The 26,978-nt window shown below is 42.7% G+C and overlaps 1 protein-coding gene across 1 annotated transcript; it reads right to left on the reverse strand.

Moving 5' to 3' along the window:
* Window positions 1-11,872: 11,872 nt before the first annotated feature.
* Window positions 11,873-25,352, reverse strand: LOC106574719 (paraspeckle component 1). Its single transcript, XM_014150735.3, has 9 exons — window positions 24,787-25,352; window positions 23,939-24,240; window positions 23,726-23,821; window positions 23,328-23,524; window positions 22,456-22,540; window positions 22,263-22,368; window positions 15,888-15,945; window positions 13,304-13,458; window positions 11,873-12,678 (listed from the first exon to the last, which is right to left on the reverse strand). Exons 1-9 carry the CDS (start codon window positions 25,198-25,200, stop codon window positions 12,457-12,459), a joined length of 1,635 nt encoding a protein of 544 aa, XP_014006210.1. The 5' UTR covers window positions 25,201-25,352; the 3' UTR covers window positions 11,873-12,456.
* Window positions 25,353-26,978: the final 1,626 nt, after the last annotated feature.

Genomic DNA, 26,978 nt, shown 5'->3' on the forward strand with positions numbered 1-26,978 from the left:
AGCAGGAGAAGCACTGCCAGAGCCCTGCAAAATGACCTCCAGCAGGCCACAAATGTGCATGTGTCTGCTCAAACGGTCAGAAACAGACTCCATGAGGGTGGTATGAGGGCGCGACGTCCACAGGTGGGGGTTGTGCTTACAGCCCAACACCGTGCAGGACGTTTGGCATTTGCCAGAGAACACCAAGATTGGCAAATTCGCCACTGGCGCCCTGTGCGCTTCACAGATGAAAGCAGGTTCACACTGAGCACGTGACAGACGTGACAGAGTCTGGAGACGCCGTGGAGAACGTTCTACTGCCTGCAACATCCTCCAGCATGACCGGTTTGGCGGTGAGTCAGTCATGGTGTGGGGTGGCATTTCTTTGGGGGGCCGCACAGCCCTCCATGTGCTCGCCAGAGGTAGCCTGACTGCCATTAGGTACCGAGATGAGATCCTCAGACCCCTTGTGAGACCATATGCTGGTGCGGTTGGCCCTGGGTTCCTCCTAATGCAAGACAATGCTAGACCTCATGTGGCTGGAGTGTGTCAGCAGTTCCTGCAAGAGGAAGGCATTGATGCTATGGACTGGCCCGCCCGTTCCCCAGACCTGAATCCAATTGAGCACATCTGGGACATCATGTCTCGCTCCATCCACCAACGCCACGTTGCACCACAGACTGTCCAGGAGTTGGCGGATGCTTTAGTCCAGGTCTGGGAGGAGATCCCTCAGGAGACCATCCGCCACCTCATCAGGAGCATGCCCAGGCGTTGTAGGGAGGTCATACAGGCACGTGGAGGCCACACACACTACTGAGCCTCATTTTGACTTGTTTTAAGGACATTACATCAAAGTTGGATCAGCCCGTAGTGTGGTTTTCCACTTTGATTTTGAGTGCGACTCCAAATCCAGACCTCCATGGGTTGATAAATTGGATTTCCATTGATTATTTTTGTGTGATTTTGTTGTCAGCACATTCAACTATGTAAAGAAAAAAGTATTTAATAAGATTATTTCTTTCATTCAGATCTAGGATGTGTTGTTTAAGTGTTCCCTTTATTTTTTTGAGCAGTATATTAAATAACGAGAAACGGAATAATGATTTGATTATTCAAATGTAGTTTTTACATATCGGTTCTGGTTCGATCCGTGCACCATATGTTTTGGCCAATTAATAGTCGTGGCTTCCAGACAACACAGAAAATATAAATGCGTCTATGTTTTTTAATCTGCATATTTAATCGAATAAACAATCAATATTTATTCGTAAAAAAAAAGTTTCTCATTCTAATGATTTGATGATTGACACTCAACGTAGTGGGCCATGTGACCAGTCCTGAGTCCAAATTGGCCTAGGTCAGTGAGACAGTCACTTGAACTTCCAAATTTTTACAACCTTAACGACTAACCTGTAGCCTACATAATTGTGTATAGGCTCTATAACATGCCACTGATCACCACAAGCGTCAGTGCCTACGAGTTTAGACAACATGACTACATGGGCAGTCAGCCGCGGTCCGTTGAAATTCGCGGTCATGACCTATGGAGAATAGTTAGTTTAGTCTTGCCTATGTCAGGATCTGGTCATTTGTGATGAGCCTTTAAGCTACATAAATAATAAGGTTTGATATATTTTTTTTTAAGAGCTCTGTCCACGGACCTATAGAATGACACGTATTTTCAAACTGATGCGCAAAATCCGCTGAAGAAGTTTGGAACCACCAAGATTCTTCCTAGAGCTGGCCGCCCGGCCAAACTGAGCAATCAGGGGAAAAGGGCCTTGGTCAGGGAGGTGACCAACAACCCGATGATCACTGAGAGTTCGTCTGTGGAGATGGGAGAACCTTCCAGAAGGACAACCATCTCTGCAGCACTCCACCAATCAGGCATTTATGGTAGAGTGGCCAGACGGAAGCCACTACTTAGTAAAAGGCACATAACAGCCCGCTTGGAGTTGGCCAAAAGGCACCTATAAAGGACTCTCAGACCATGAGGAAACAAGATTCTCTGGTCTGATGAAACCAAGATTGAACTCTTTGGCCTGGCAACATCCCTACGGTGAAGCATGGTGGTGGCAGCATCATGCTGTGGGGATGTTTTTCAGGACCTCAGACTGGGGCGAAGGTTCACCTTTCAACAGGACAATGACCCTAAGCACACAGCCAAGACAACGTAGGAGTGGCTTCGGCACAAGGCTCTGAATGTCCTTGAGTGGCCCAGCCAGAGCCTGGACTTGAACCCAATTGAACATCTCTGGAGAGACCTGAAAATAGCTGTGCATCAACCCTCCCCATCCAACCTGACAGAGCTTGAGAGGATCTGCATAGGAGAATGGGAGAAACTCCCCAAATACAGGTGTGACAAGCTTGTAGCGTCATACCCAAGAAGACTCGACACTGTAATCACTGCCAAAAGGTGATTCAACAAAGTACTGAGTAACGGGTCTGAATCTTATGTAAATGTGATATAAATATATATATATATTTTAACATTTGCAAAAACTTCTAAAAACCTGTTTTTGCTTTGCCATTGTAGGGTATTCTGTGTAGATTGAGGGAAAGAAAACAATGTAATACATTTTAGAATAAGGCTGTAACGTAACAAAATGTGGAAAAAGTCAAGTGGTCTGAATACTTTCCAAATGCACTGTAAGACAAAAGTAGCCTCTTCTCTGCGCTGAATTTCCAGCTATTTTGCTATAACGTCGCATCTGTGACACAGAACAGGCATCGGATAAATGAATTCCCAACGATTTCACAAGTTATGGTATTGTTGCGGTATTGTGATCTTTGAGCAGTATGAGCTGTTTTCAGTTTCAATGAGGGTCCCAAGACAAGACCATGACACCAACGTTGATTTGGCCTGTTTTTTATTGCTTTCTAATCAAATCTAACATAGTCCTGAGTATTATTTCACACAAAACTTGCTTAATTCAGAGAACAAGTTTAAATAAACGGAATTTCTAAGCATAACAATACTAGCGTGAGAATCATACACTAAAGTCACACTCCTTTGTCATTACCTCTGAAATCAATCAATAAAGGAATAAGGCACCAAACACTTTTGGTTTTTGAAAGATGTATTTTTTTATTTACTGTAATAAGAGACATAACACTGTGTTGAAGAATAAATAGGAGGAAAAATCAACACTTACCTGTAGGGAATCATAATAAAAACAGTTGGAATGAGGTAACACTGAAGAGCAATGTTTATGTTGTTTTTAACCCGTTTTCTGGTCTCATATCTGCAGCATGTAGAGTGAGTGCACCTGGGGAACAGAGGGAGACAATGACATGATTAAAACCACATCCACACCAGTCGACCTATCACAACCCAGGAAAACTACCTCTACAGATAGAAATACATTGTAAAGATTAGAACAGGGCAGCAGGTAGCCTAGTGAGAGCGTTGGGCCAGTAACCAAAAGGCTGCTGGTTTGAATCCAAGAGACTCGGTTAAAAATCTGTCAATGTGCCCTTGAACAAGGCACTTACCCTAATTCCTCCTGTAAGTTGCTCTGGATATGAGCGTCTGCTAAATGACTAAAATGTAACATATGGTTGTCTGTCATTAGATGAGTAAATCATGTCAGCTCTTCTCATTAACTTCGATGTTGATCTGAAACGATCACTGTTTCACCTCACGGAATACATCCCCTGATATTACACTAGGATGAAAACCAGCTGCCTTCAAGGATCATAGTTGTGTACCCATGGGGTTGTTGACACCAGACCTCTATCTGTAAAACAGGCCAGCAATCCATCATTACTACTCGTTATATTGATATGTCAATTGGCTTATGATGAGTACTGGTTGATGAGGTTAATTTACTTAGTAGATCAGGGTTTCCCAAACTCGATCCTGGGACCCCCTCTCTGGGTGTACGTTTTGTAGATGACAAACATATAAATATCGATTGAGAAAACAATTGTGTGTGTGTGTGTGTCAGACAGATGCAATACGAAACTCCATGTGGTACATGTTTCAGTGAAACAGGACAAATCAGACCCACCCCTTAGAATGACCGACAGTGCTGCGGCCTTGAGATGGTCGCCAGGTAATATCCACTTGAAGGACAAGCATCCTTCATTCATTGACTCACTTATAAATTCATCCTTCATTCTACTAATGAACAGTGGGTTCCACCAAGTGGATTAGTAGTATGTCATGTCACAGAGGACAATGAAACAACATTCATTCAGGATACTAATGACAGGTGTATGTTGTAAGGACTTGTGTTAAACGGAACAGATGGCCCTAAAGCAGTGTTTGTCAGTCCTGCTGCTAGGATACCAACAGGCTACAGAAATGCTGTTATTTCATCAATACTAGTGGCATGTCAACAGACAACACCTCCATATAGACGTCTTCACAGGTCCAACAGGCCTGAAATGTTGAGATCTGACCAGGGACCCGAGCGGGTTCTAAATGTCAGACTTTTGACTCAGATATAATCTGATATAATTGTCACGGTCTCAGGTACGTGCAATTGAAATTGATTTACCGACCGGAACCGTCCTCTTTAATGTGTGTGTGAGGTGATGACAACTACGCAAGCTTGTTATGTGTCAGCCAATTGCAACTCAATAAAATGTATAGCTGAAACTGGGTCCGGCTGCTCACCTCATGTACCTTCTGATGTGGAGACGGAGAGAGCGAGTGAATGGAGACTTGGCCTAGGCTAGGGCAGTCACGAAATTTCATCAGCCGGTGATTGTCAAGCAAATAAGGTAATTGACCGTTAATTAACATGAACACATTTAGCATCTCCTGTTTTCAACATATAGCCTACAATTTTAAAAAGTCTAAATCCATGTAACATAGCCTACACCTTCACAATAAATCCATTATTTATTTTAGACAGGTCTAAAGAAGCATGATATGAAGAAAATGTAGTCTATTTCAGAACAAAATAGCATACTCTGAGTTGTCCTTATGTTAGGCCTTGATGTGGCTATGCCAAATGGTTGTGGGCTACACTAGTTCCTTTAGCAGACAAGATTTGCTTATAATTCCATGGCATTATTTCATAGTATTAAGAATACAATTGAACAAAGTTGAACAAAATATATTTCCTCAATAATTTGAGGGAGTGCGTTAACAAATAAATATGTACTCCTTTATGCTCAATTTAGTTATCAATGTAACCTGTTGTTCTACAAATGTTGGGCTATATGTTTTGCTTTTTAATACATTGTAAGGCTGCATGATGAGACAAATGATGATTTGAAAAAAAGTCACTTGAAAAGGCATGAGCTCTGCTTTGTTTTTGCACAGGCTGTACACACTTCAATAGTCTCTCATTCACAATTTGACAAGCACTTGATAATGCCTCGAATTTCATGGCGGCATCCCCTTTGTGGCCTAATGAACCCTAAAAAAAACCATGCCCTTTGCGGGCCGGAGTGCTGCTTTGTGCCCTTCTCCCTGAGTGTGCTGCGCAATCCGAAGCGGCTCTCACTCACATGGCTCTTGGTCACATGATCAGGTCTTTCTTACAGGCTACAAGTGAAGACAGACACATCAGGGATGCAACTGCACACGTCCTTATCTAATTACGTGGCGCATATTGAAGATATGGGAAGGACTGTCCACATTTACTTTGTCAGCCAACAAGATGAGTAGGCCAAATGAACAGCAAAAGCACTAGCCTATGTCAATCTACTATCCCCCATAGTACAAAAGTTGACCTATTCTATTCAGTGCGAGAAATAAATATTCCAAACCGTCTGGGACAGTTGTGGGATGCGATAGATCCCAAATTAATACAACCACTAGCATAAAAAAAAAACTTTTATGCAATGTGGCTGATGCAACAGATCAGAACATCAGCTTTAAATGTTTAATACCTATTAGGCTATTTCTTCACATTATACGCACAGTACTGTGCACATAGTAGTAGGCTATAAGCGTGAATGTTCCATTAGCGGAAAACACCATTATCAAATGTGACCGCAAATGCAATTATGCATGTAATGCTTTTATTAAAAAGGTGCATTTTTATAGTGAAAATGATCTTCCCCAAACTTGAAATTCACACGCTACTTATGTATGCCAGTTAGGCTCTACACCCCTTTTAAAGCAGATTAATGTGATTCATTTTAAGAAGTTATTTGGCCACTTTAGTTGTGATACAAACCTTAAAACATATAGGCCTAAGGGCTATAAAATATGCTGGGCATAATTCACAAGTGATAATATATAATTCACTAGTGATAAGCTAATATTGTCACCCATCAGACTATTCTTGATTTATTCGTCTTTACATATACTAAATAATGTGTGAAATTTGTTTTGATTTAGAATGGACCATTATCATGCACGTGTATTGAAACAGGGGCAGTAGGAAAAAAATACACGTCATCTATGTACTTAAATAACGAATGGAGGATGCTTTTCCCTGTGGTTTATTTCATGCCAGCCAGGTGGGCTATACTCCTGTTGTAAATATAAGCAATGTGCTTAATATTAGGAAAGTTGAGAAATAAATATACTAGGTCTAGCCTATAGAAAGCTGATGGGATCCTCCTCTTTTTATTAGCGGCCATCACTCTGTTTTCTCCCGCAATTTCATAGCCTATAGAAATGTTGCACAACATAAGTTCATGAGCGTTTTATTAGATTTGAATACATTTGCATTGATGTCAGAGTGATTCGAGGGACAATAGAGTGCTGAGAAGCAGGCAGTTAGCAGGTTCAGTAGGCTACTAATGGCCAGCAACACTATCAGAGCTTGGAGAAGCCTAATTATTTTGACTAAACGGTCATGTGGAATTTGACTGCCTTCGTGACTCGTGACCGCCGGCGTGGAGGTAATATGGTCACCGCAACAGCCCAAGCTTAGGTTACTATTGATTGCGAAGATGACGTAAAATTAGAGGATTTTGATTTAATTTATTAGGATCTCCATTAGCGAAGTATAGTATAGTGAAAATATTATTTTCGTATTGATTATAATTTGTTTTAGTATTGTATATTATTATTGCAAAAAGTGTTTTGTTTCTTTGTTGAGACATTTTTGTTGGCTAAAATAAGTTTGAACTGTTTTTTATTGTGTAGGCCTACAGAAGGCACCTGCCTTTGTTGGTAATCGCTGCAATAAAAGCCTGTTCAAAACTTTTGTGAAGGTTTAAACTAGTTATGTTTCATTCTGTTGAGACATTTTTGGGGGCCAAATTACACTGAACAATATAAAACAACATGCAACAATTCCAAAGACTTGAGTTACAGTTCATAAGGAAATCAATCGAAATAAATTCATTAGGCCCTTATCTATGGATTTCACATGACTGGGAATACAGATATGCATCTGTTGGTCACAGACACCTTAAAAAAATAAAATAGGTAGGGGCGTGGTTTAGAAAACCAGTCAGTATCTGCTGTGACCACCAGTTGCCTCATGCAGCGTGACATCTCCTTTGCATAGAGTTGATCAGGCCGTTGATTGTGGCTGTGGAATGTTTTCCCACTCCTCTTCAATGGCTGTGCAAAGTTGCTGGTTATTGGCGGGAACTGGAACCTGCTGTCGTATACGTTGATCTTGACTTCCAGAGCATCCCAAACATGCTTAATGTGTGACACGTCTGGTAGATATGCAGGTCATTGAAGAACTGGGACATTTTCAGCTTCCAGGAATTGTGTACAGATCCTTGCGATATGGAGTGTGCATTATCATGCTGAAACATGAGGTGATTGCGGCGGATGAATGGCACAACAATGGGCCTCAGGATCTCGTCACGGTATCTCTGTGGATTCAAATTGCATTAGATAAAATGCAATTGTGTTCGTTGTCCATAGCTTATGCCTGCCCATACCATAACCCCACCGGCACCATGGGTTACTCTGTTCACAACGTTGACATCAGCAAAACGCTCACCCACACGACGTCATGCTGTCTGCCATCTGTCCAGTACAGTTGAAACCGGGATTCATCCGTGAAGAGCACACTTTTCCAGTGTGCCAGTGGCCATCGAAGGTGGAGGAAGTCAGAGACCTGGCCGGGTGATGCCAGAACAACAACCTATCCCTCAACGTAACCAAGACTAAGGAGATGATTGTGGACTACAGGAAAAGGAGGACCGAGCACGCCCCCATTCTCATCGACGGGGCTGTAGTGGAGCAGGTTGAGAGCTTCAAGTTCCTTGGTGTCCACATCAACAACAAACTAGAATGGTCCAAACACACCAAGACAGTCGTGAAGAGGGCACGACAAAGCCTATTCCCCCTCAGGAAACTAAAAAGATTTGGCATGGGTCCAGAGATCCTCAATAGGTTCTACAGCTGCAACATCGAGAGCATCCTGACTGGTTGCATCACTGCCTGGTATGGCAATTGCTCGGCCTCTGACCGCAAGGCACTACAGAGGGTAATGCGTACGGCCCAGTACATCACTGGGGCTAAGCTGCCTGCCATCCAGGACCTCTACACCAGGCGGTGTCAGAGGAAGGCCCTAAAAATTGTCAAAGACCCCAGCCACCCCAGTCATAGACTGTTCTCTCTACTACCGCATGGCAAGCGGTACCGGAGTGCCAAGTCTAGGACAAAAAGGCTTCTCAACAGTTTTTACCCCCAAGCCATAAGACTCCTGAACAGGTAATCAAATGGTTACCCGGAATATTTGCATTGTGTGCCCCCCCAACCCCTCTTTTACGCTGCTGCTACTCTCTGTTTATTCATATATGTATAGTCACTTTAACTATACATTCATGTACATACTACCTCAATTGGGCAGACCAACCAGTGCTCCCGCACATTGGCTAACCGGGCTATCTGCATGGTGTCCCACCCACCACCCCCTCTTTTACGCTACTGCTACTCTCTGTTCATCATTTATGCAGTCACTTTAACCATATCTACATGTACATACTACCTCAATCAGCCTGACTAACTGTATGTATGTATGTATGTAGCCTGTCTTTTTACTGTTTTATTTCTTTACCTACCTATTGTTCACCTAATACCTTTTTTGCACTATTGGTTAGAGCCTGTAAGTAAGGTCTACACCGGTTGTATTCAGCGCACGTGACAAATAAACTTTGATTTGATACGAGGCAGAACTGCAATCAGGTCAAGACCCTGGTGAGAATGACGAGCATGCAGATGAGCTTGTGCAGAAATTCTTCGGTTGTGCAAACCCACACTTTTATCAGCTATCCGGGTGGCTAATCTCAGACAATCCTGCAGGTGAAGAAGCCGGATGTGGAGGTCCTGGGCTGGCGTGATCACACATGGTCTGCGGTTGTGAGGCCGGTTGGACGTACTGTCAAATTCTCTAAAATGGAGTTGGCTTATGGTAGAGAAATGAACATTAATTTATCTGGCAACAGTTCTGGTGGACATTCCTGCAGTCAGTCTGACATAAGACTACTAAAATCACAAATCATCTTGTTGAAGGACATGCCATTAAATCTGCCCCCACTCCCTCGCAAACACGTAAGTGCACGTCATTATCACTCAACACATCCTCCCCATTCGCTCAATCATACAAATACACACACAGCATAGTCCTGTATGCTACATTATATTGTCAAAGTCAGAAGAGGTACAGATAGAAAAGCATTGTTTAGAACAGACATTCTGTAACATGTAATAGAGAACAGTGTCAGCTCTACACATTACATTTCTATCAGCAACATTCTAAACATTGCAGCACCACAGAATACACCTAGTCCAAAAATCTAAATTCAATGTCTTAAGATGTTGCAAGATATGAGTTTCTTCTGAATAAAAAAAAAACTGTCCAGCTAACACAAATTAAACATACATACTATATTCAAAATCATGAGTTACATTCAAATACTTAATGAGGGATGGACACTAAACGAATTCCTTCACCAGTTGCATTCACTCATCTGTAGTGGGTTTATCGGTGTTCAAGTTATAGACACACATACATATTTACACACACAAAAGTATTTGGACACCCCTTCAAATTAGTGGATTTGGCTATTTCAGCCACACCCATTGCTGACAGGTGTATAAAATCGAGCACACACACATGCAATCTCCATAGACAAACATTGGTAGTAGAATGGCCTTACTGAAGAGCTCAGTGACTTTCAACGTGGCACCATCATAGGATGCCACCTTTCCAACAAGTTAGTTTGTCAAATGTCTGCCCCCAGTAAGTGCTGTTATTGTGAAGTGGAAATGTCTAGGAGCAACAAAGTGGTAGGTCACACAAGCTCCCAGAACGGGACCGCAGAGTGCTGAAGCATGTAGAAATTGCCTGTCATCGGTTGCAACACTCACTACTGAGTTCCAAACTGTTCGCCGGGAGCTTCATGAAATGGGTTTCCATGGACGAGCAGCCACACAAAAGCCTAAGATCACCATGCGCAATGCCAAGCATTGGCTGGAGTGGTGTAAAGCTCGCCGCCATTGGACTCTGGAGCAGTGGAAACGCTTTCTCTATAGTGATGAATCACACTTCACCATCTGGCAGTCTGACGGACGAATCTGGGTTTGGCGGATGCCAGGAGAACACTACCTGCCCCAATGCATAGAGCCAATTGTAAAGTTTGGTGGACGAGGAACAATGGTCAGACTGTTTTTCATGGTTCGGGCTAGGCGGGTTTGGATCCCTGTTTTTGGCCTTATGGGAGATCTGTTGACATGCCCTTGAGCAGGGCGTTGACCCTGGATGCTTCTGTGTGTCGCTCTGAATGGGAGTCTGTTGGATGACTGGTATGGTGTAGTTGCTGAGCGGCTTCACTGCAAGTATATTGTATGTTTTGGATATTTAATCAAAATAAATACATTTGGGGAAGGCCCTTTACTGTTTCAGCATGACAATGTCCCTGTGCATGAAGCGAGGTCCATACATAAATGGTTTGTCGAGATCGGTGTGAAAAACTTGACTGGCCTGCACAGCCCTGACATCAATCCCATCGAACACCTTCGGGATGAATTGGAACGCCGACTGTGAGCCAGGCCTAATCGCCCAACATCAGTGCCCGACCTCACTAATGCTCGTGGCTGAATGGATGCAATTCCCCGCAGCAATGTTCCAACATCTAGTGGAAAGCCTTCCCAGAAGCAGTTATAGCAGCAAAGGGGTGACCAACTCCATATTAATGCCCATGATTTTCGAATGAGATGTTTGATGAGGTGTCCACATACTGTCATGTAGTGTAGTTACAGCTCCACCTGAAAATACTTACCTGGAATATAATGCAAATGTTACACATTGAAGATCACAAAACACTCATCACACATGCTTGCACAAAACACTCACTCAAGACAAGCACATGATTTTACTATGTTACTACACACACACACGGCAACACAAATTCTCTCGCTCTTGAGTACAGAGGTAAGTGCACGAGTATGGGATATTCAAATGTCATGTTAATTAACATAACAATATTACAAAAGATTAAATGCAAGAAACTTTAAATATACAGAAAAAGAATGAGAAATGAGTAACAAAATGTAGAGTAGCCTATTGGTTCAAATTAAACTCTTAATGTATTGATCAGAATATCCAATATAGGTATTTTGCCTGGTTGAGGATCAATTACACCCAATAGTGATGTACCAATACCAGTATCAATACCAGTATCACAATACTACGATACCAGATTTTCCTTGGCAAAAAAGAAAACATGAAGCAGACTAAACTCTATGGTCCTTTAAAACCTAGCTTTGTAAAATATCGTGTGCTATAGCTTGCAAATAAACAAATGTGACTCTGGGTGACAACATAAGGGTGTGTATGTTTTACACGGACATCATTTTGGCTCTCTGCTCTGAAAAATTAAGAGATTCATTTGAGTTCACAATACTTGAAACAAGGGTGAGAAAATCCCAAATATCTAAAAAGGCAAGAGAGAGAGGCTACAAAATCGTTTTTTTTTTTTTTTTACTTCAATCAACTTAGTATTCACAAAATGGCATTTCACAGTTTTATTGCAGTTAGCCAAACAACTACTACAGGATGCACTGTACCTGAAATGCATTCCATGGATGGGAGGAAATCAAAGCAAGCTAACCATTGCAGAGGCAATGCAGGTCTTCACTTATTGTTACTAGGAACTACTGAAAACAACAAAAACAGGAGGATAGGATACAAAGCAAAAAGCAAGAAACGACATCATACAGAAGTTTATAAGCCATCTACAGACCTGCCTACATCAAGATACATCACAGTTAATATTGGCCTAAACCTCACCTACAGACCTGACTACATCAAGATACATCGCAGTTGATATTGGCCTTTGGCGGCCAACATTGAAGATTTGTGTTTTTGCATCAACATTGGGCCTGGCTTGTGATATAAAAAAGTCCCCCCTCCCCCTCAGTCAACATTCGGGACACATGAAGAAGCTGAGGGAAATAATCAGCCCAAATTAAAAGAAAAACATTTGACGAGAAAATAAATCAGTTATTTTACATAATGAGAAAGGAAAAGCAAGAGATCCAAAGATTGAGCCTTGGGGTACACCGTTGAAAAAAATGTAAACATAATAACACAATCAGTATCTGCGACGTTTGTTGTTAGGCCCTTCATAGTTTCCCACAACGGGGATTCCCCTCCCGAAGCTTGCTGGCCCCCCCACTGCAGGCCCAGGCCCTGCCCCCATAAGCCCTGCCCCCACTGCCTGTTGCTGCTGAGGGGACTCGACACCTGGACGGCCACTCATGGGGGACGAACCAATCTGATTAGGAGCCCCCTGGGGGAACCTATCGTTGCGCAGCTACAGTATAAAGGGATAGGTTTGGTGGAGATTATGAGCAGTCCAGATGCAGAAGAATCAGATGGGAGGGATATTCAATAACAATGTTCGTTTTGGCGAGGCAATGAGAAGGCGTTCCGAACGTCAAAGTAGGCAAGCAGAGGAGTTCCGGGCAGAGTCAGAAGAGGGAGAGAGGAATCAATCCATTAGTTATGGGTGCAGAGCTGATTTAAGCTATGAGAATCCCTTTCCTAACCCACACTAACCTCATGTGAACAGTGAAGTCAGGGGAGTAAATGTTATTATTTTAACCTCAATTTGCTAATCACCACCACGAGATACTACGATATTATGAATAAAGATATCGCAATGGTAAGGGAAAAGATGCCAGAAAAGACCAGCTGGACAAGATATATGTATTATCAACTATTAAAATCAAAGTTACTGGCAAAACACCTTGGAATGTAATGTCCATAAGCAGCATCTAAATAGCCTCTGGCATCTCCTCTCACCACTGGTTAAAACCTGAAAACAATACACTGCAGTTTCTATTCAGTACCAAGGGTTGAGCAGGTTAAGGAGAGGAAGTTATTGAGAGAGAAATTGAGAGGTTGAGAGTAAGCGCCCATCTTAGCGCATACATTACCATGGCTCCATTGTCTGGCATCATGTTTGGTGCGCCCATGTTTGGAGTTCCCTCGGGGCCCATGGCGCCGGCCCTTCCGCTCATGCCTATGCCCATCATTTGAGGGGGTCCCTGGTTTACACTGGCCCCAGCAACAGAGGCGGGGTTAAACCCATCTACACGCAAAACAACGTAGCATCGTTTGGTCACACTGGAAGTAAACCCCACCCACCACACCCCGTGTGTACTGTTTGTTGTTGTAGAGTGGTGTAAAAATCTCTCAGGGCTGACAGAGCTAGCTAACGTTGGTTGTTGGTCACACAAGCAATGCCAATTATGTAGGTGTCAAATGTTTTGTTTCCTAGTTTGATAGGGAAAAATAAGTCAATATTGGTACACAATTGAAAACATATCAAATTTTGTTAGTCTGTGGTGAGATATCCATATCGATATGTACACTGAATAAAAATTAACACAACATGTAAAATGTTGGTCCCATGTTACATGAGCTGGGGGCCTAATGAATTTTTTAATTGACTGATTTCCTTCTATGAACTGTAACTCAGTTAAATATTTGAAATTGTTGCATGTTACGCAAATTTTTTGGTTTAGTATATATAAAAAAAGACTTAAAAACGTACATCATTTGTTGATGATTTCATATGGCAGGTTAACAGTCTACAGCACCTGTAATCATTAGGTTATGCCTTAAAATTGGTCAAGTTGTATTAATATATAAGCGGAACAACCAAAATCCAACGTTAGCAGATAGATGCCTACAACAGACTAGCTACATGTCATTGGGATCAGGAGCAGTGTATCATACCATTCAATCAACAGAGTAACACTTCCATTACAGTAAAATAGCAATGTGGGACAAGCTGCGAGAGGCCCTCAGATAATCTGGATGAATTTCCGATTTCAGGCGAAAGAACGCCATCACCCAGCTCTGCTTCTAGGTTAAAAACCGTGACTGCACATCACCATTGCCAGATATTCAACCCCGGACCCAAATCCCAAAGCCCATTCACAGCATTCACAGCCATACGATACAGGTCTTTGAGAACACTGTAAAAGCATCAGCAGGATGACAAGTCATTTAACTAAAAAAGATAGAAAATGTTGCATCAACTACTAATGGAAACACGAGTAAAGAGTTCATTATGCTTTCTAGGTCCTAAATGAGACAGAGCTGTATTAGTTATGAATTGACCCCACCCACACTGCTAGAAATGAACAGATGATCAACTTTCCTAGATGGTATATGTACACAGAAATGATACTGCAAAAAGCCCCCCCCCCCCAAAAAAAGAATAATCCACCATCTCATTGAACAACACACACCATTATGTTTGTAAGTAGTAAACATACACACACATAAAATGTAAATACAAACAAAGGGATAGGTTTATTCTAAGCTTGTAGATAAGAACGTTTACCAAGTGTTGGGATTGGTGGCTACTGCTGATACAAAATGTTTGCTAAAAACCCTCATGCTAGAAATGTAGGTTCGGTTTGGGCCTCATCTATTGTTCGAATCAGGTAACCTTCCACATGTGTGGCACGATAAATAAGTAGGTCTGTAGAAAGAGCAAAAGTGAAGTTACATAATACATTAAGGACTAAAGAAAACAATGGTTTCCTTCAACCAGTTGACTAAATAACAAATGACCTGATAACAAAAAAGCTCATAGCAGTGAAGTCATGGAAAATTCACACAAAAAAAAGTAGACATGACTTTCTACGAATTCATGTACTCAGTTTCTCCACACTCAAATCAGGGGTAAAAACAAAAGAAATCCCATGACTGAAATGAAAGTCAATCTCAGATCGACTGCAAAACTCCTTTTTCATGAAAAAAAAGGCATGACCATCATTACTTGTCAGGAAAGAGGATAATTCTGTACATGTATTAAAACTGAGTTACACCATTTAGTCATACACATTTTTTTGGTTCTCTAAACAATTCCATGACAGAAATCATTTGCAGTGATGGATAGCTTTAACCCCTCCACAATTATTTCAGTCTCACAATCCCCCAAAACACACTTACACCCTAGTCACTCTCACTCACATCTAATCAGTGACACAAAAACATAATTAGCATGTTCTCGGACTACGCCACATGAGCATTTTCCCCCCAGTAGTATTAGTACTTCAGTACACACAGTATGTAGGTGATGTGCAGCCCCGGGTTACATTCATGAAGTGGTGAAGGAGCCACCATGAGCCTCACACAGCCCATCCCGTTCAGAGCCTCACAATATATCCCTAGCCCTGCTCCTAGCCCTTTAATGTCTGCCGACCTGAAGGAACTAGCCAGGTGCACACAATATGGCGGTGGCTCCACCTAGCCTTCCAATGGGCTTAGGGGAACTTCTGCCTTATGGCTAGGGCGGCAAAACTCCAGTAACTTTCCCCAAATTCCCAGGCTTTCCAGGAATCCCAGTCCCTGGGAATTGAGAAAGTTCCCAGAATTTCACAAACCTAGCCATATGGCCAACACCTTCCCAGTTCCTTTAGATCTGTAGACACCGAAAGGGGGAGGGGGTAGTTTATGGTTGTTCATGGACCAGTCAGTGCTGAGTCATCGTTATGACCCTACCTCCCATATTAATGGCTCCACGAGGGCCCAGTTCACCCATTCTCATTTCCTGTTCTCTCTGGAAGAAGTGAAGAAGAGTGGTGCACCCGTAAACCTTGTGGACAATAACTACTAGGACCATTAGGACATGTGTAGGATGATTCCTCACACATCACAACAGTCACACAGATATATAAGCAACAGCCAGGGAATAAGGCTAATAATGTTCTCCCAACGGTGATAGAAGAAGTCCTGAAGGAGGAGTTACAAAAGCTGTGTGTGGAATGATACTGTATTGGATATGTAAGAATGTAGTGAGAGAGGAGTACATACGGAATGAACATCTTCCTAGGTTTGCTTAACAAGCTACTTATGTGTCCAGTATGGATTCTCAAGGTCCATCTAAAAAGGTCAATATTGGTCCGTATGTGATGAGTATATAACTTAATATGGGACAAGCCAAAATATAACATGGATTTAGTCCAAAGTTGATCAAACACTGAAGTGACCTTGTTGTGGTAATTTCAGCCTAATAGAGGAATAAGGGTTACTGATAAATATGCAAGAGAAAAGATTGAAAGTAGATAAATCCCCAAATCCCCTCCACACATTGATGTTCAGACGACCTAAACATTAGTACACAAAAATATATATGTACGCTACACAAACCCACAAATGAAGCTGTACAAAGCACACACATTAACAACACTGACCTCCCCTCTCACACACTCACATAGAATATCTTATCATAAAGGACATGCAATAAACATGCCCCCACACACTCACACGTAAGTACACATTATCACTCAACCCCCCCCCACACACTCGCAGACACAAATAATATGCAAGTACACTCATCCTCCCAACTCGCTCACTCACACCATCATACAAATATGATACACACAGTATAGTCCTGTGTGCTACGTTATATTGTCCAAGTCAGAAGCGTTACAGATAGAAAAGCATTGTTTAGAACAGACATGCTCTGTAACGTGTAATAGAGAACAGTGTCAGCTCTACACATTGCATTTCTACCAGCAACATTCTAAACATTGCAGAACCACAGAATACACCTCCTAGTCCAAAATGTCTTAAGATATATGTTGTAAAATCTGAGTTTCCTGTGAATTTTAAACTGGCCAGCTAAAACAAAGTAAACATGGGTAAATAGTACATATATGATATATTCCATATTAATATACTATATTTCAAATCATGTTACATTTAAATAGTTAATGAGGGATGGACACTAAAAATCCTTCACCAGTTGCATTCACTCATCTTTTGTGGGACAAATTGTGTTCTAGTTATATAGTTACAGCTCCACCTGAATATACTTACCTGGAATATCAATGCAAATGTTCCACATTGAAGATCGAACACTTCCATCACACATGCTTGCACACAACACTCCATCAAGACAAGCACATGAAGTAGTTTAAGTACACACACACACACACACACACACACACACACACACACACACACACACACACACACACACACACACACACACACACACACACACGCGGCAACAAATTCTCACACACACTCTCGTCTCTGTTGAGTACAGAGGTAAGTGCAGTATGGGATATTAAAATGTCATGTTAATTAACATGACTCGTGACAGTATTACAAAGGTTTGTAATTTATAATGTTGAGTTAATTAAATGCAAGAAACTTTAAAAGAAAAAGAACGAGAACTGTTAAACGAGAAACAAAACAAAATGTACAGTATTTGTTGGAATTAAATCTTGAGTATTGATCAGAATATCCGATATAGGTATTTTGCCTGGAACAATTTCCACACAAATGTTTATGGATAAATACTCTCTAAAGTACAGTATGCAGTACTACTAAAACATAATTTTTTTATCTTAAAAAGTAACTTGAAGGTAATTATCAATTAACAAAAAATTGTGGGACTTGCTTTAGGTCTTTGAAAGTATTTTTGTGGTAGTTGAAGAAATGTAAAACATTTTACTTAAGTGAAGTGAAGATTTATAGCCAAAGTTAAATGTTAAAATATCTAGTCTGATAAGCCCATACTACCAAAGCCCATACTATGATAGACAACTATAAAAACCTTAATACTTTGGCGTGTGGGGGAGTTCGATCACATATTTCTTCACAAATACAGTAAATACACTCAGACTACAACACTTTTACTCATAAGGAATTAGAAACGTTTTAGGCTATAATTAGGGGAGAGGAATATGTTACACCTAGTGGTAGAAGTTTGTTAGTGTTGAAAATGTAAGTCTGGTGTCGTAGAGGGCGTGGATGATTTATAAATAGTGAATAGAAGGCTTCAGTGGGAGACTAGGTAGTAGTAAGTATCCCAGAAGTACTAGTAGCAGTAGCCTACGTTGCAGTAGTGACTGTTTTAGATAGGTAGACCATGGGTTAGCTGGAGTAAGTGTTATAATTTGATATTGCTGTTCTGATTTCAGATTTGAAAAGCAGACTAAAGATTTCATACACTAAGCTTTTATGAAACTCGTCAAAAGTTTGTAAAAGTGAAGAGATAGTAGTTGATGCGGTTCCTAAAACAGCTGTATAGTTTGATTGTTAGAAGATAATTCCTTTCCGATTTCAGAAGACCAATATTTCATGTCCTCTAAGTTGTGTTTAAATTGTTGGGAAAGTGGTCAAAGTAGCTGATGTGTAAAAAGTCACATTGTTATACAAAGTTTTTTAAGAAGGACAAAAAGTTTAATAATTTAAAAAGTATATATGCAGGGCCTCCCGAGTGGCGCAGCGGTCTAAGGCACTACATCGTAGTGCTAGAGGTGTCACTACAGACCCGGGTTCGATCCCGGGCTGTATCACATAACCGTCCGTGATCGGGAATCCCATAGGGCGGCGCACAATTGGCCCAGCATCGTCCAGGTTAGGGGGAGTGTTTGACAGGGGGAGCTTCATTTGGCTCATCGCGCTCTAGCGACTCCTTGTGGTGGGCCGGGCGCCTGCAGGCTGACCCTGGTCGTCAAGTGAACGGTGTTTCCTCCAACACATTGGTGCGCCTGGCTTCCGGGTTCAGCTGGCGGATGTTAAGAAGCGCGGTTTGGCAGGTAATGTTTCAGAGGACGCATGACTCAACCTTCGCCTCCAGAGACCGTTGGGGAGTTGCAGCGATGAGTTAAGATCGAAATTGGGGAGAAAAGGGGGTACATTTATTTTATTTTTTTAAATTGGCATATATGCTCTGAAATAAACTATATGCAAGCAACTTAACCCAGACCAGTCTACACATTTTAAAGTTTGAATGGTATTTCTATCTGAACCGGTGTTAGAGTAGCGTGCTAAATAATAATAACTATAAGTCTGTTTTTTTACAATATTTAAAGTGAGGACTTTTGCTAGTGCCACTAATAATAGTAGGCCTACATATACTGTACTGTAATCCTGTGGATGTTTTACACGAGCACAACTTTGGCACTCTGAATGACGGGACACATTAAATACAAAGTGGTGCCCAATTGATAGATCTTTAAAAGTTATATTATTGCCAGACACTTCTGACTTCTAAGTTGTAGTTCAGCCTTGTCTTATGGACTTCTATTCAACCACCCTTTTTGGTTTTTATTCCTCGGTCGATAGCGCAGTAAGTTGGGGGATTGAGCATCATTTAAAAAAATAAACTTGCACTCGTCTTTTCCTACTAGCACTGACATTGCTGATCACTACTTTAATTGAGGAAAAATGTACCTACTACGACTGATATGTGGTTGTCTCACCTAGCTTTCTTACGATGAATGCACTAAGTCGCTCTGGATGAGAGCGTCTGCTAAATTACTAAAATGTAAATGTAAAAGGAGGGAGGCAAAAAGTGTGTTAGGTATACGTGTTGTTCGTAAATGTGTGAGGCTTGCGAGCATGTTCTAAAGACTGCCGCCAGTCTAACATCCCCCCAAGACTAATGGTAAAGGGTAACGACAATAGATCTATGGTAATCCTTATGCAGGTTGTTTTGGGTTAAGCTGTAGGAGTTGTAACTGTTGCATAGGAGCAAGAGTTCATGCTAAGAGTAGTGTAAGGTTGGCTGTAACAGCAGAGGGTGCTTTGTACGATATTTCCAGCCGGTCCTCTTTCTCTACGGCCTCTCAACACACAATAGAAACAGAGAAGAAAAGTTATTATGCAGCAACATCATAAGACACATCACATCCACAGGCATGCAGTAATACAAGTGCACTAAGGGCTAGGTAGATAAACACATGTTTCCTGAGAATGTCAGTATGTTTCCCAACCCATGATCACAGAGTTGCAATGATGAAAAAGTTGACTGGAGACTATTGAAGTACTGAAAATTGGGACCAAGACTTAGGCCTGAAATGAATGACATTAAAATCCACCTAAAAAAAAAGCTGATGACAGATTCCTCAACTCTTTGCCTGTGTGTTTTTGTCAAGTGATTAGATAAAGTGAAGAGACCAAAGGACACAGCCTTTGCACATTGGCCATTTCCAGACATGCCAATATAATTTTTACAGATTCTGTGACTTTCAAGCTTCCCTATCGCCTTCATAGAAAAACTTAGAAGTATTGAGGACTCTCATCTGGAACACACTCAAGCATCACAAATGAGCATTGTGGTGAAAGGGTCTGTCAATCATTAGCCTCTCCCCTCTTAACGTTCCCACAAAAAAGCCAAGCTGTCGGTTACAGGATCTAGATTACTTCAGAAAACTCAGCAGAGATAGAGCAGTATTTTGTTCTAGCAGGTGTCCCTCTCCCATACTACTTTAGTGAAATAGGTGTTGAAAACCCAGGTAAATACAGCAGACATTTGAATTGATGATAAACGTATAACGTGGGACAGCTACATGGTGTTTTATGTCGCTAGCTGTGAAGCTAATATTGTGGATACACTGCTTAGAAGGGCTGCTACTGCTGGACATCAGTTTGGTGAGAAAAATACACCCTGAAAACCACAGTAAAACAACGATGAACCAATATGAAAACCCCTCGGCCTTTCTCTTTTTGTTTTAGCAGATCTGAAGAGACCAGATGGGTGTAAACAAGATGGTGGCCGTCAGCTGCTACCCTAAGCCCATTGGAGGGTTAGATTGAGCGATCACTGCTTACACCTATCAGTCCCGTCAGAAGGAGAATGAATAGCGGCTTGAGGTCAATTTCAGATCAGGTTTGTGTCTTTCAAGCTAAAGTCTTTGGAAGATACCAAAACCAAACCTAGAGCCCTGTTGGTATTGTGACATGCTACTTGGATAAGAAATAGCACTAAATAGGTAGTAGGCTACCCTAAACTAGACCAACCCAAAATACATTTTTATTAGGCTTTCACACACAGGACTACGGTACACTATGTTAATCTGTAGCTACCTAGAAAAGACATGCTCCTATAGTGATATGGGACACTATTTGAAAAGAAAAAAAGGCAGCATTCTGGGATGCTTTAGGAATGGGTATTGAAAATTATTTTACTATTCAAATAATATCATCACTTATATTTCCCAGATATCCGGATAGTGGAAAAATGCACATGCACATGGCAGAGGTAAACAGTGGAGATGCTGCGTTTCCGGTAGTTTGGCTAACAGCAACAGCGAAAGAGAAGTCTGATTTTCGCCGCGATAGAACTGATTCTGCTACAAAAAAAGGTTTTCTGGTGAGTGTTTTGCATTGATCTGTGTCAGGTATTGTGGAAACTCTGTCAAGGGAGTGCCTGTAATTGCTATTTGAGGTGGGGAAAATGGCACACCGAGTTGGGGCAGCCTGAAGGGCTAAATACCCAGCAGTAGCACAACGCACCGCTATAGAAACTACATTCAAAGGTTTGATGTTTAATTCAATTAAGAATTTCAAATGTCCTGGTATTTCTTTGTAGATAAAAAAATGTCACAAGGGTGACGTAATATAGACAAAGCCTTTTCATCGTTAAAATAGGTCTAAATAAATAAATCAAAAAGAATTACACTCAAGTAATTGAATACTAACATTTGGTCGGATATCCGGGTATTTAATTAACCGTGCCCATCCCTAGTATGCTTGATCATCATCAGTGTGACGTAGAGCAGTAGGACTGTTAGGCCTCTTTTCTCAGCACCCAACAACATGATCGATGGACCCTAAAAATCCCTAGCATATCCGAGAATGTTCTCAAAATCCCCATATAAAACGCAGACCATCAGCAGAATCATGTGAATGAAAGTGTGTGAACACTGCTTCTCTGAATCGAAGAAAATGTTAAAAAGTGTGATAGTTTGTGTATTCAAAAACCTAGAAATGAGTGATACTGACTGTACTGATGTGAAGGTCTATGTTGGCTGTGTGTGTGTGTTCTCCAAGTGAATTCACACTCTTCATGAAGTTAGGCTTGAACCGGTCTGGCCTTTGTGTGTGCATGTTTGTGTGTCTGTCCGGTGAACTCACGCTGTCCGCATAGTTTGGCTTGAAGCTGTCCGGCTGGCGTCTCATCTCTTCCTGCTCTCGATGGCGCTGCATCATCTCCTCCTCCTGCCTACGCCTCTCCTCATGTCTACAAACAGGAGAGAACGTTTAAGACACACACCTCTGACTCTCCTCGTGACGAGTAGAAAATAGAGTGGGAGGTACACACACGTACCTCATCTCTATATTCTTGCGTTTCTGCAGCTCCTGGTTGCGAAGCTCCTCCAGACGTCTCAGCTCCTCTTGACGCCTCATCAGGTCTGAGAAAGAGAAGATGGGAGAGAAATATGGGTTGGCTTGGTATTACATCAGGTCTGAGAGAAAGGGGTTGGCTTGGTATTACATCAGGTCTGAGAGAAAGGGGTAGGCTTGGTATTACATCAGGTCTGAGAGAAAGGGGTAGGCTTGGTATTACATCGGGTCTGAGAGAAAGGGGTCGGCTTGGTATTACATCAGGTCTGAGAGAAAGGGGTCGGCTTGGTATTACATCAGGTCTAAGATGGGTTGGCTTGGTATTACATCAGGTCTGAGAGAAAGGGGTAGGCTTGGTATTACATCAGGTCTGAGAGAAAGGGGTTGGCTTGGTATTACATCAGGTCTGAGAGAAAGGGGTCGGCTTGGTATTACATCAGGTCTGAGAGAAAGGGGTAGGCTTGGTATTACATCAGGTCTAAGATGGGTTGGCTTGGTATTACATCAGGTCTGAGAGAAAGGGGTTGGCTTGGTATTACATCAGGTCTGAGAGAAAGGGGTCGGCTTGGTATTACATCAGGTCTGAGAGAAAGGGGTTGGCTTGGTATTACATCAGGTCTGAGAGAAAGGGGTCGGCTTGGTATTACATCAGGTCTGAGAGAAAGGGGTTGGCTTGGTATTAATGTTTTTTTTGTATTCACACGTGACAGTTTCTGACAACACTTGAAGTAGGCCTATGGCTATGTCTGCTAATGTTGAATATGTGCACGACACAAAAGGTAACATGTTAACTTTGTCCTTGAAAAGTGAGCGTCTTCCTCAGTGTGTGTGAGAGGTTCCTCTCAGTGTGTGTACCTTGTCTCATCATCATGAGCTGATGCTCGTGCTTGGCGGCCTCCATCTCTTGCTCCAGCTTCTCCTTGGCCTCTCGGATGTTGCGCTCAACCTGGTCTCTCTGCTGCTTTTCCATCTCGTCCAGGGCCTTCCAGCGGGACGAGTACTCAAACTCAAATGTCCCCGGCTGGGCAAACCGCGGGGGGTGCTCCCTCTCCCTGGAGAGACAGGGAGGAGAGGGGTTAGTGGCTGGACTAACACCTGCAGGGAGACTATTAGGAAAGTGGAACGGTGCGCACACACACCGACAGGCAAGTGAATAAATCAACAAATTCATACTGGTTATGATAAAGAACTCCTGTTGTCAAGACTGGTACAGAGAGTAAAACTCCCAATAGGACATCATGTGTATAACGTACTTGTGGTAGTGTACAGATTTCACCAGCAACTTCTCTGGGAGTCCATCCTCTTCATCCAGCTGCTCGGTGGGTTCCACTATGGCAGGCCGAGGAGACCTGGAGACAACACGGTGAGATGGGAGTTATCACAAACTATGCTTGGAATTGATTTGGCGCGTTTGGGTTATTTCGTAAACCAGGTAACTAAGTAAATGCAGTCGTTGGTTGTCTTACGTGGTGAGCAGCAGCGCCCCGTCAGCACAGCGATCCAGGGCTTTACGAGCAGAAGGTTTGTTGGCAAACTCCACAAAGCCCTTCCCCGTGGGCCTTCCACGGTCGTCCACCACAACGATAGCCCTTTCCACGGGGCCGAACTCCGAGAAGGCCTCCTCAAGGAGCTCGTTGGAGACCACAGGGGAAAGGTTCCGCACCGTGAGGGCGGAGCCGTGCGTGGCAAAGCGGATCCGGATAGGTCGGTTCCCCAGCACTGTGCCGTCCAGCTCTGCCTTGGCAATCTCCGCCAGCGTCCTGGTTTCCTAGAATACCAGGTCAAAGGTTAGGCTCTGCTGATAGCAAACTTTCAAACGTTTTTTAATGCACTCTTGATTGATTCATGAGAATTGCCACCTAGATAGTGTTACTAGACAGTGTTACCATTATCTAGTCAAGCATGTTTCAAAGAGACCCAACGTATCCATTAACCTTCCCTGTAGCTCAGTTGGTAGAGCATGGTGTTTGCAAAACCAGGGTTGTGGGTTCGATTCCCACGGGGGGCCAGCACAGAAAAGTAATGTATGAAATGAAATGTATGCATTCACTACTGTAAGTCGCTCTGGATAAGGGCGTTTGTTAAATGACTAAAATGTAATGTAAAATGTATCAAGAAATGAATGGTTTCAGGTGGGGGAGTAGGCTTAACAACTGGTCAGGCAGACCCATCCGCCTGTGTAATAAATAGTAGCTAACTAACGAGGGGAAACGGATGGCTATCGATACTAACGCGGCCTAAAGTCCAACATTCAAAAGGAGTTTCCTTCACCACGAAGTTAGATATTACTGATTACTCTAAAACGCAGTCTTACCAGTCGAATGAAGCCGAATCCTCGGTCTCGGTTGATAAACACCTCGTTAGCCTCGCCATACTTGGAAAACAGCTTTTTGAACTCATCCTCCGTGAGGTCTGTCGGGAGGTTACCGATGAACAACCTACATCGCTGCGTGAAGGTTTTCTCCCCGGGTCTCCTGAAACTCTTTATATCCAGAGTCATCTCCTGCGACTCTCCGGCTTCACCCTCCCCCTCTGCCGCAGGGCTGGCAGCCGTCGGCGGCTTTGGTGGTGGGGTTTTCCCATCCGCAACATTCGGCCTTCGCTCCATGCCTGGAGAGTCCATGTTGCGCTTTGTGTGCTGCTGCTGGTGGTACTGCTGCTGCTGCTGAGGTTTCGGCGACGGTGCGTTGTTTTGAATGTTGACCTGTTTCAGATTTCGGTGAGCCATACTTAGAGCGAAATAAATCCCTCACAATATGTATCCAGTAATTATATCTTTGAATGCGCAGAAATATTTCAGAAACGAAGAAATCGTGCTTCCTTACAGTCATCAGCCAGCGAAGTGCGGCTGTAACTCAAAATGGCGATGACTGCGCGCGCACCGTTGACGTGAGGTATTCAACGTGGCTGCGTTTTCCCCTTGGCCACTAGGTGGTGTACGAAGACTTTCACAAGATCAGGGATGTCGGGAAGTTTTTGCATGGCACAGTGGCATGCTGATGCTGATGTTTGGTGTCCACTTTGTTTAACATGTTCAGACATGTTCAAGGTCAATGTCATGGGAAGATTCAGTGTGCTGCCGCTGACACTTTACTATCTAAATTCTTTCTATCTAAATAAATAATATTCGTAACAGCAGCATGTTGCTTCCCTTCCCAAGGCGGGAACCCTATGCCAGTAGGAGAATTACTCCAGTTGGCTGTGGTACTGGTAGGCTCACTATGCTTATTGCTTATGTAATCATTAATGCCATTTAGGCCTGGGGCAGAGCTCATACTCAGTCACTCTGTCTATGGTCCAAAGTTTATGCACACATGCACACACAGCCTATGGGGGTAAAGTGGAGGGAAGGGGTTCATGGGGTGATAAAAGGGATGGTTGGTCTCTTTGTGCGAGATGTCTGAGACTGGTCATGTGACAACGATGGCTGAGACTGGTCATGTGACAACGATGGCATTCACGGACCTCCACACAACTAAATGGCCCTGTAGCCACATTTTTGCCCATTGTGATGACAAAAGACGCCAGGGCCACTGGAAACCAGACAGACACAGATGCCTGACAGTAAAATACACCCTATTCCCTATGTATTGTATAATGTGTAAAAACGACAGGTAGCTGATTGTAAAATAAAAACCCTATTCCCCACATAGTTCACCAGAGCCCACATAAACTGGTTATAAGCTGACATAAGCTGTCATTACTGTTTATGACAGCTCGTATTCTATCCTCATTGCAGATTAATGTACCCCTTCTGTCAAGTAAGGTGGGGCCCAGTTGTTCTTGTCTCCTATTGTCTGACTCAGGAACACCCTAGTTTGACATCGCAAGCCATTCAGTCACTCATACAGTAGGTAGGAAGGGCGCCCAGTCATTATTAGAATGCCCCTCCCTCATCTCCATAGTGATCTGTGGGGGGTGACTCCCTCAGAGTAGGATGTACTAAGATGCCCCTAGACATTGATCTTAGGTCAGTTTTGTGTTCCCCCTTAATGGTTTTTAAGGTGATGGTAAGCTGGTCCTAGATCTATGCCAAAGGTTCATTTCTACCTGGACAAGCTCAGTGGCAAAATAATTTGAAGGTATCTAGCTCGGTGATGGGCTAGTTTCCCAGCATCTGGTGTCTCTTTACCAAAGTTGTCAGACAGATCCCTGATACACCCACTTTATCGTCTGTGTGCTAATGTGTGCTAATGTTTGCATAGCAACGATAGTCTTCCCAGATCCCTGGAAAGGGTCACAGAGAAAAGTTTGGCATCTAACCTTCACCTGACTGATGTGTGTGTGTGTTCATGTGACACACACACACACACACACACACACACACACACACACACACACACACACACACACACACACACACACACACACACACACACACACACACACACACTGCCAGGCTAGCGGCCGGGCGATAGAAAGAGAGGGGAGGAGGGTGATTCGTTTTTGTTGTTAGGGCTCAATCCCCTGTGCTTTCAGGGGCATAAAGGAAGTGCTGCTCTCAGC

Source organism: Salmo salar, chromosome 16 (assembly GCF_965601325.2).
Source record: "Salmo salar chromosome 16, fSalSal1, whole genome shotgun sequence".
In the NCBI taxonomy this organism is placed as follows: Eukaryota; Metazoa; Chordata; class Actinopteri; order Salmoniformes; family Salmonidae; genus Salmo; species Salmo salar.